We start from the raw sequence: 10,737 nt of genomic DNA, 5'->3' as shown, positions 1-10,737 counted from the left end.
TATATATATATATATATAGAGAGAGAGAGAGTACAATATAATTATTATACACAAGTGTATTATTATTATTGTCATATCCTGCTCCCGCCCATATTCGCAGCAGCGTCCGGAAAAATTTTGCACGTTCAAAGTCTAGTGTGACCGCCCCTTAAGTTGTAATAGTTACGAACTAAATTAATCATGTGTGTTTCTGTCTGTGTGTGTTAGCAGGAGGATGAGGCGTCTCCAATGCAGGATGAGTTGTTTTTAATGGTGACCCAGCTGCAGTGGGAGGAAGATATAATCTGGAATGGAGAGGATGTGAAACACAAGGGCACTAAAACTCAGCGTGCCAGTCTGGCTGGGTGGCTGCCTACTAGCATGACCCGTAATGCCAATGCTTACAACGCTCAGCAGGGTGAGATAACATAGCCATAATGCAACAAACAAACAGAGAAGGTCACATTGACAGTGCATGATATAAAAAACACACATTTATAGACAGGCCCTCACTGGTCTGTGGAATGAATGTATGAATGTTTTCCAGGTCTAAGTCGCAGTAATTCTCTGTTGGTTCCCCCAACCCCACCACCTTTGGCCAAAACTCTATCAATATCAGGCTCAAAGAGGGACAAACATAATCATGATCATCAAGGTACCATCCTCTGTTTGTTCTGTGGGTCATGTTTAAAGTTTGGTAGATGCTGTGAGGTTAATATCCACTCTTTAGGGCTAAGAATAAAACAAACTGAATTTGTATCTTCTAACAGCCGCTCATGAGGATGACACCCCATGGTTCTCCATATTCCCGATTGATAACGAGGAGCTTGTTTATGGCCGTTGGGAAGACAACATAATCTGGGATGACCAGAGCATGGACTGCCTCCCTTCTCCTCCCATTCTCACCCTTGACCCCAATGATGAAAACATCATACTCGGTATTCTATAACATTTTATACCTATTTCAGTTCTGTCTTTACAGCAGTGGTTCTGAACCTTTTTGTGTCCAAGGCCCTCTACTGTTTACAACAATATTTGTTGCCCTGTGACTTTTTTTCTGTTTTTCATGATTTGCTGGATAAGAATTAAAGAGAAAGATTCTCAAAAATATTTTTACTCACAATTTGTATCACAAAATATTTTATAAATTTTTTTTTTTACAAATGTAATTAACTTACAAAAATCACACTTTAAAAATTAGGCTACCTCATATATCCAGGTTTTCCAAGACCATGGGTATCTTGGTTCTTCAAGGAAAGAAAAAAAATACTACTGACTGAACTACTAAGTATTGGCTGAACTATTCTTTTAAGTCATCTTGAGGCCCCCTGGTTGAGAACCACTGATTTAATTAAAGGTTAGTTTTTAATTAAGAATAAAGGGTCATTAACAGAACCTCATGGTTCTGTTACAGAAAATATTTATAAAAAGAAGTGTACATGGAACCTAACATTTGACTTTGATCTGTGTTTCCAGAGATTCCAGATGAAAAAGAAGAGAGAGCCTCTCATTCACCCTCCAAAGAAAACAAGAAAGAGACAGCACTGAAAAAAAGTCGCATTCTGTTGGGAAAGACTGGTGTCATCAAAGATGAACCTCAACAGGTAAGAGGGAAATAAGGAAAAGATGTGGAGTAAAAAAAAAAGGGCAAGTATTTGGAAAGTGGATGATGTGTGTCATGTGTGGCTGTTTCTTACTCGTATCTAGAATATGTCCCAACCAGAGATTAAAGATCCTTGGAATCTGTCCAACGATGAGTTCTACTACCCCAAACAGCAGGGGCTTAGGGGCACCTTTGGAGGAAACATCATCCAGGTAGGACATTCAAACAGGGATGTCAATGAGGACCCAGGTTTGAGTCTGATCTGGAAAATCTGTGCCCTCATTTATCAAGAGTGCGTAGAAAAGGTTCTATATTTTGTCCTACGAATGAAATTTAGAATGTAAGTACAAAAAAATATATATATATATATATAGAGAGAGAGAGAGTACAATATAATTATTATACACAAGTGTATTATTATTATTGTCATATCCTGCTCCCGCCCATATTCGCAGCAGCGTCCGGAAAAATTTTGCACGTTCAAAGTCTAGTGTGACCGCCCCTTAAGTTGTAATAGTTACGAACTAAATTAATCATGTGTGTTTCTGTCTGTGTGTGTTAGCAGGAGGATGAGGCGTCTCCAATGCAGGATGAGTTGTTTTTAATGGTGACCCAGCTGCAGTGGGAGGAAGATATAATCTGGAATGGAGAGGATGTGAAACACAAGGGCACTAAAACTCAGCGTGCCAGTCTGGCTGGGTGGCTGCCTACTAGCATGACCCGTAATGCCAATGCTTACAACGCTCAGCAGGGTGAGATAACATAGCCATAATGCAACAAACAAACAGAGAAGGTCACATTGACAGTGCATGATATAAAAAACACACATTTATAGACAGGCCCTCACTGGTCTGTGGAATGAATGTATGAATGTTTTCCAGGTCTAAGTCGCAGTAATTCTCTGTTGGTTCCCCCAACCCCACCACCTTTGGCCAAAACTCTATCAATATCAGGCTCAAAGAGGGACAAACATAATCATGATCATCAAGGTACCATCCTCTGTTTGTTCTGTGGGTCATGTTTAAAGTTTGGTAGATGCTGTGAGGTTAATATCCACTCTTTAGGGCTAAGAATAAAACAAACTGAATTTGTATCTTCTAACAGCCGCTCATGAGGATGACACCCCATGGTTCTCCATATTCCCGATTGATAACGAGGAGCTTGTTTATGGCCGTTGGGAAGACAACATAATCTGGGATGACCAGAGCATGGACTGCCTCCCTTCTCCTCCCATTCTCACCCTTGACCCCAATGATGAAAACATCATACTCGGTATTCTATAACATTTTATACCTATTTCAGTTCTGTCTTTACAGCAGTGGTTCTGAACCTTTTTGTGTCCAAGGCCCTCTACTGTTTACAACAATATTTGTTGCCCTGTGACTTTTTTTCTGTTTTTCATGATTTGCTGGATAAGAATTAAAGAGAAAGATTCTCAAAAATATTTTTACTCACAATTTGTATCACAAAATATTTTATAAATTTTTTTTTTTACAAATGTAATTAACTTACAAAAATCACACTTTAAAAATTAGGCTACCTCATATATCCAGGTTTTCCAAGACCATGGGTATCTTGGTTCTTCAAGGAAAGAAAAAAAATACTACTGACTGAACTACTAAGTATTGGCTGAACTATTCTTTTAAGTCATCTTGAGGCCCCCTGGTTGAGAACCACTGATTTAATTAAAGGTTAGTTTTTAATTAAGAATAAAGGGTCATTAACAGAACCTCATGGTTCTGTTACAGAAAATATTTATAAAAAGAAGTGTACATGGAACCTAACATTTGACTTTGATCTGTGTTTCCAGAGATTCCAGATGAAAAAGAAGAGAGAGCCTCTCATTCACCCTCCAAAGAAAACAAGAAAGAGACAGCACTGAAAAAAAGTCGCATTCTGTTGGGAAAGACTGGTGTCATCAAAGATGAACCTCAACAGGTAAGAGGGAAATAAGGAAAAGATGTGGAGTAAAAAAAAAAGGGCAAGTATTTGGAAAGTGGATGATGTGTGTCATGTGTGGCTGTTTCTTACTCGTATCTAGAATATGTCCCAACCAGAGATTAAAGATCCTTGGAATCTGTCCAACGATGAGTTCTACTACCCCAAACAGCAGGGGCTTAGGGGCACCTTTGGAGGAAACATCATCCAGGTAGGACATTCAAACAGGGATGTCAATGAGGACCCAGGTTTGAGTCTGATCTGGAAAATCTGTGCCCTCATTTATCAAGAGTGCGTAGAAAAGGTTCTATATTTTGTCCTACGAATGAAATTTAGAATGTGTGTAAGTACAAAAAAATCTGTATTTATCAAACATGCGCACGTGGTTCTTACACACACCAGTAAGTAATCATTGTTGATAAATCCCACATGTTCTTAAGTACCATGCTCGTTCACGTTCATGGTCATTTGCATTCAGAAACTCCTCCAATGAACCATATATGGTGACAACACCTGCCTTTATCACGTGAACGTATACGTCCTCACCAAAGTCAAGGCAAAGAAAGCGGTACTGACTTAGTGAGAAGCCATTCTGTGCTCTCACTAAACAGATTGGAGCGCTCTTTGAAAAATGCGTTCTCTGCGCAGCACATGGTTCGCCAAATCTTCCAGCAAAGTGAGTTCAGCCATGACCATATAACTGCGTTTCAAATCGACTTCCCAACTGTCCTTTATAGCTTTTCACACTTATTTGTGCAAATGTTTAGCTTGAAATATGAAATTATTAATTGAGTATTTGCAATTAAAGGACACATACGGCAGCAGTTTCTTTTTGTAGTACCTAGTTGTTCTACCACTAGAATCTCTGCGTAAGCATGCTCAGAGTTGTGCTTGCATTTACACACATTCCTACATATCAGTACTAGTTGGTAGATCCCACACTTTGCGTGAAACTGTTCTTATGCACACATCTGTGCATACGCACTGTTGATAAATGAGGGCCCTGGTTCCTGTGAGCCAACAGCCCTTTTAATGTCCTGGGCATGTGCATAGTTCACTGTGGAATGACCCTCTAAAAACAGTGTGTGCAACAGTGTGAGATGCATAAATGTGCATGTGTCTGAATGTGTAACCCTTAAATGGGCAGAAACAATAAAATGCCTGTCAATTTATAAAATGAGATTTTTAGTGCGATTTTCCAAATCACACTGACTCAAATAATACAATTGATAGATTAAATAATTTGATTTGACTCTGATATAGTCTTTCCTAATTTTGCTTTGCCTATTGTTTCTTATTTTGTTTTTTTTGTCAACATTTCTTTCCTCAGCACTCCATTCCTGCTGTTGAGTTGAGGCAGCCTTTCTTCCCCACTCATATGGGACCTATGAAACTACGGCAGTTCCATCGACCCTCCCTTAAAAAGTACTCATTTGGAGCACTGTCCCAGCCTGGCCCACATCCAAGCCAGCCTCTCCTCAAACACATCAAGAAGAAGGCTAAGGTAGACTGACAGAATTCATATGTGTGTTTGTGAGTGATAGTGAGTGTTTGTTTGTGTATAATATACATTGTCCTATTAAAGTGCATTCTTGTCCTTCATTTGTCTCGTTATATTTTGAAATCTCTCAGATGCGAGAGCAGGAACGTCAGGCATCAGGTGGAGGGGACATGTTTTTTATGCGCACAGCTCAGGATCTGACGGGCAAAGACGGAGACCTGGTTTTGGCTGAATATAGCGAGGAGTATCCTCCCCTTCTCATGCAAGTTGGCATGGCAACCAAAATCAAGAACTACTACAAAAGAGTAAGTCACAAATTTAAACAAACCACTGGGAGATTTGATGCTGATTAGTCTCGATAATTTAAAGTCTTGGTCTGGATCTGGGTATACAAGTCTGGTCACCCTTGATAATGCCATTGTTAATGTTTCTGTCTGTAGAAACCAGGTAAAGATCCAGGAGCACCTGACTGTAAGTACGGAGAGACTGTCTACTGTCACACTTCACCATTCCTGGGATCATTGCACCCTGGACAACTACTGCAGGTGACATACAAACACACTTCTTGTCACAATTCTGTCACCCTGTGTCCAGTGCCTTGTTTTCGTAATCATATCACGTTGAAGTCCTTATGTTGTCATTCCTTATGTATTATGTTGTGCTTTTGTGTGTGTCACAGGCCTTTGAAAATAACTTGTTCAGAGCACCCATCTACCTACATAAGATGCCTGAGACTGATTTCCTGATTATACGGACAAGGCAGGGCTACTTCATCCGAGAGCTTGTGGACATATTTGTTGTGGGTCAGGAGTGCCCTCTCTATGAAGTGCCAGGACCCAACTCTAAACGAGCCAACACACACATTCGAGATTTTCTACAGGTATCACTGGCACCCATCCACGCCTATTTATTCTTGTCGTGTGTTAACAAGTTATAATAGGTAATGTATGGATAAGTAGATTTTGAAAATGTGAAGACTGATTATGTAGGACAGTAGTAATATGAGCCGACTATTAACTACTATTACTATTTAACATCTTCAGTTGTATGCGTAAATTACATTAACACAGTTATGACGTAATGTTGGGCCCAGCATCGGGCCTTGTGGGACACCTATAGAAGCTTGAAATCCTAATCTTGTTGGAAATGCCTCATGTGTTTTTTGGAGAGTATTTAAGTATTTTCTCTCTCTGTAGGTGTTCATCTATCGACTCTTTTGGAAGAGTAAAGATCGCCCTCGTCGTATTCGTATGGAGGACATAAAGAAAGCTTTTCCTTCTCACTCCGAGAGCAGCATCCGTAAACGCCTCAAACTCTGTGCTGACTTTAAACGCACAGGTGCACTTACACCCTCTATTATGCACACACATTAATCAAATTCTGTGCTGAACAAGCTAAACGTTTACCTACTGCCATTTTCATTAAGAAAAGTTTTAAATGCACAAGAAATGTAGAACAGGTAGACAAACGGAGAGATGAAGGATGTTTTCAGTCACTGTGTGTGTTTTGTCAAGACAGGAGAATTGACAGATGCAGGAAGTATTTTTCCTGGTACTGGGAAAGTAGGACAGGAACAGACAGTTCTGAGAAGGAAGTGAACCAGATCACAATTCTTCCTTATCCTTGTTTCACACATACTTGCACCTATTTTAACTGCAAGGTTCCACAAAAAAGGCAAGGTCTACACAGGGATCCAAACATCCAAACTGCCTGTGCTGTAAATCTGTCTAAATCTAGATGATTTTATCTCATGATGGGCAAGTTTGTATTTATTTCAGGTGCACACTCCCAATAACCATTTTATAATTTATGGCCATTTTTCAAGGAAGTTCAGTGTAGTATCCCAGAACTCACTGCATTTTCTTTTAAAGCTGTAGGTCTGTTATGCAGCAGAAACACTGTGAGTGTAAAAAGCATCATGCGAATCTGCAATTCATGTGTAACAGATGCAGTTTGTGTGAAACGGGCCTTAAACAGAATGCCACAAAAACACAAATGAGAAACTTTTCACATTTGGCATTTTTCAAAAAGAAACCTCCAGCAATTAAAAAAACCATCAGGGTTTGACCATAGATATTTGTTACTACTAGTTACTACTATTTATTACTACTGATAAAACTAGATAGAGAGGAAGAGACCAATATAGTGGTTCAGTTACACTTCTCTCCTCTGTCCTGTACTGAAGCTGTTTCATGCGCAATCTTTTAGGCATGGATTCTAACTGGTGGGTGCTAAAACCTGATTTTCGGCTTCCTACCGAAGAGGAGATCAGAGCAATGGTCTCTCCAGAGCAGTGTTGTGCATACTACAGTATGCAGGTGGCAGAGCAGAGACTAAAGGTTTGCACATGCAAACTTCATTTTTTTCCCACACTTTCTTCCACATCCACACCAGCTAATGTACACTGTTCTCTCTCAAAGGATGCTGGTTATGGTGAGAAGTCTTTTTTTGCACCTGAGGAAGAGAATGAGGAGGAATTCCAGATGAAGATTGATGATGAGGTCAGAAGTTTAATGACTACATTTCAATATTGTATTTGTAATGGATTTAGTCTGTTTTTGATTATAATTATGTGGTGGTATGATCAGGTACGCACTGCCCCGTGGAACACAACTCGGGCATTCATTGCAGCCATGAAGGGGAAGTGTCTCCTGGAGGTCACAGGGGTCGCTGACCCCACTGGCTGTGGAGAAGGATTCTCATACGTTAAAGTCCCTAACAAACCCACACAGCAGAAGGTATGTGCTTTCTGACCATTTAGCACAGCTCCTGGCGATTAAATGATTCCATGCATTAAAATATTCCACACACCCTCATTTCAAACACTGTGTTTCCTGTTTTTCCCTCAGGATGATCGAGAGCCCCAGCCAGTGAAAAAGACTGTGACAGGGACTGATGCTGATCTGAGACGTTTGTCGCTCAAAAATGCCAAACAGTTGCTCCGCAAGTTTGGAGTTCCTGAGGAAGAGGTGACACTAAACTAACAAACTAATCAAAGATAGCGCCTCTGAATAAGCTAATAGCATAATGGTTATCTGAGAATAAAGGTGCTGTCTGTGGATGTGTATTTTATTTATTTATTTTTGCTTGTTTTTTTTCCAATATTATTATATTTATCTCTAATGACATGGATGTTTATTGGTGGTAATTGTGTACTCTCTTATCTCTTCAATATACTCTAATGTGTGTATTTATGTGCATATTTAGATAAAAAAACTTTCCCGTTGGGAGGTGATCGATGTCGTGAGGACCATGTCTACTGAACAGGCTCGTTCAGGGGAGGGGCCTATGAGTAAATTTGCTCGTGGGTCTCGATTCTCTGTAGCAGAACATCAGGAACGTTACAAAGAGGAGTGCCAGAGGATTTTTGACCTGCAGAACAAGTGAGAACCTGAGCGAAATGAGCAGCGTTCTATGCTTTTCTTTCTGCACAGTCACACAATTAGGTTATCAAAATGGTTACATAAAATGAATATGACAATTCTGATTAATGTTACAATATTCATGTGTATGTAAAATGAGTGTGATGTGTGTTTTAGAGTATTGGAGTCCACAGAGGTGTTATCGACGGACACGGACAGCAGCTCAGCAGAGGACAGTGATTTTGATGAATATGACAATTCTGATTAATGTTACAATATTCATGTGTATGTAAAATGAGTGTGATGTGTGTTTTAGAGTATTGGAGTCCACAGAGGTGTTATCGACGGACACGGACAGCAGCTCAGCGGAGGACAGTGATTTTGAGGAGATGGGCAAGAACATTGAGAACATGCTGCAGAATAAGAAGACCAGCTCTCAGCTGAGCAGAGAAAGAGAAGAGCAGGAAAGAAAAGAACTGCAGAGGATGCTGATGGGAGAGGACAATGAGAGAGAGAGAGGCCGCAAAGAAAGACGCAAAGGCTGTACGTGTGTGTGTGTGTGTGAAATTCAACTTGTCAATACCCAGATTTTTCTCTGTCTCTGTATCTCAACATCTGTTTGTGCATTGTAGCAAGTGCCCTTTCCACCAGCTCTCACAAAGATGATGATGCTTCCTCCGTCACTAGCCTGAACTCTTCAGCAACAGGGCGAAGGCTTAAAATTTATCGCACCTTCCGTGATGAGGACGGCAAAGAGTATGTGCGCTGTGAGACTGTACGCAAACCGGGTGTTATTGACGCTTACTTGCGTATACGCACGACTAAGGATGATGACTTCATGTAAGTGTCTATTTGTCTACTTAGTAGCGTTATTGTGATACCATAAGTGTAGTAGTCAATATTAATACACACCAATAACTAATATAGTATTGAACACTATTTTATATAAAAAATTAAATACGGATAATAATGAAAAATAATGTCTGTGTGTCTCCCTGAATGTGTCTGCAGTCGCAAGTTTGCACTATTCGATGAGCAGCACAGGGAGGAGATGAGAAAGGAACGGCGAAGAATTCAGGAGCAGCTGCGGCGCCTCAAACGAAACCAGGAGAAAGACAAATTTAAAGGTCCACCTGAGAAAAAGGCAAAGAAGGCCAAAGAACGACCAGACCTGAAGGTACAAAATTAGAAATGCACTCCTACTCATCACTGATCCTTGTCTTTTGAAAGCGTCTTGCTGTGAATGAAATGAGCACATGATATTTTCCTGCACAGACTGATTCTAATGTTTCTGGTATCCACAGCTGAAATGTGGAGCTTGTGGTGCTATTGGCCACATGAGGACCAATAAGTTTTGCCCATTGTACTACCAAACCAATGCCCCACCCTCTAATCCGGTGGCAATGACAGAAGAGCAGGAAGAGGAGCTCGAGAAGACTGTGATCCACAATGACAATGAAGAACTTATTAAAGTGGAAGGAACCAAGATTGTGCTTGGAAAGCAGCTCATTGAGAGGTAAAACAAACATGGTAGTTGATGCATAACGTGTTTGTAAACTTTTTTTTTTTAATCAATGCCAAGACATCAACAAGAGTTTAAAATTAATACAGTTTAATTAAAAGTGTATGTGCAATTTATATCATGGTTCTACTAACCATCTTTGACCTTCACTAGCTTTTAAAATGGGCCTATGGACAGCGTTATGGTTTGCTAAAACTATTAAAAATTATTTTTGGTAATTTGAAATAGACAAAATAAAATATAAACATTAAATAAAAAATGTAAACTTAAAAAGTAGATTACAAATGTTGCCCTGGCAACTAACTCAAATAAAATATTGAAACTGGAGTACAGATTAAAGGTATATATTTATATATCTAATAAAATATATAACTAATAAAAATGACAAAAGCACTATGGCTATAAATAGCTAAAATTAAATGAAAACTGAAAATTTTAATTAAAAAGCTAATTCAAAATTTTAATAAGTAATACAATAGTATGTATATAATACTAAAATAACACTTGTGGTGTGACAAATAAATTTCAAATGTATCTTATCAAGTCTCTCATTTAATATGCTTTATACATATTAACTAGGGCTGGGCAAGTTAACGCGTTATTGTCGCAGTTTTTTATTATTATGAAAGTCCGTTGCTCACTGGCTCTGAATACACATACAGACAAACCATGGGTCACAGGAGGGGTGGGATGTTGATCAGTACTGGCTTGGGATGGGTGTCATCACGCTTCTCAACCAATGAGAGCATTTGGGGTGGGCCTAAGACTGCAGCAGTGCTCACGACTTCATAAGCGGGAAATAGGAAGTTTCCGATAGCACGTGAAGACAGCA

At 39.6% G+C, this 10,737-nt stretch overlaps 1 protein-coding gene across 5 annotated transcripts in view; it reads left to right on the top strand.

Moving 5' to 3' along the window:
* LOC107746351 (transcription initiation factor TFIID subunit 1-like) overlaps positions 1–10,737 on the top strand; it is a 25,831-nt gene that overhangs the window by 4,118 nt on the left and 10,976 nt on the right. For 2 of the 5 annotated variants that reach the window (XM_016560514.1, XM_016560511.1), the window contains exons 9-28: positions 208–397; positions 527–634; positions 750–917; positions 1,456–1,583; positions 1,687–1,794; positions 4,851–5,024; positions 5,153–5,326; positions 5,462–5,566; positions 5,701–5,901; positions 6,218–6,359; positions 7,230–7,360; positions 7,442–7,522; positions 7,610–7,759; positions 7,871–7,990; positions 8,229–8,404; positions 8,561–8,615; positions 8,755–8,926; positions 9,016–9,223; positions 9,395–9,560; positions 9,688–9,899. In XM_016560514.1, the coding sequence (XP_016416000.1) occupies positions 208–397; positions 527–634; positions 750–917; positions 1,456–1,583; positions 1,687–1,794; positions 4,851–5,024; positions 5,153–5,326; positions 5,462–5,566; positions 5,701–5,901; positions 6,218–6,359; positions 7,230–7,360; positions 7,442–7,522; positions 7,610–7,759; positions 7,871–7,990; positions 8,229–8,404; positions 8,561–8,615; positions 8,755–8,926; positions 9,016–9,223; positions 9,395–9,560; positions 9,688–9,899 (2,969 nt within the window). Of the gene's footprint in view, positions 1–207; positions 398–526; positions 635–749; positions 918–1,455; positions 1,584–1,686; positions 1,795–4,850; positions 5,025–5,152; positions 5,327–5,461; positions 5,567–5,700; positions 5,902–6,217; positions 6,360–7,229; positions 7,361–7,441; positions 7,523–7,609; positions 7,760–7,870; positions 7,991–8,228; positions 8,405–8,560; positions 8,625–8,754; positions 8,927–9,015; positions 9,224–9,394; positions 9,561–9,687; positions 9,900–10,737 lie in introns of all 5 variants that reach the window. The other 3 variants (XM_016560513.1, XM_016560512.1, XM_016560515.1) reach the window with 3 other exon arrangements.

Source organism: Sinocyclocheilus rhinocerous, unplaced genomic scaffold (genome assembly GCF_001515625.1).
Source record: "Sinocyclocheilus rhinocerous isolate Xijiao unplaced genomic scaffold, SAMN03320098_v1.1 scaffold77, whole genome shotgun sequence".
Lineage (NCBI taxonomy): Eukaryota > Metazoa > Chordata > Actinopteri > Cypriniformes > Cyprinidae > Sinocyclocheilus > Sinocyclocheilus rhinocerous.
This window is presented reverse-complemented; position numbering and strand designations above follow the sequence as displayed.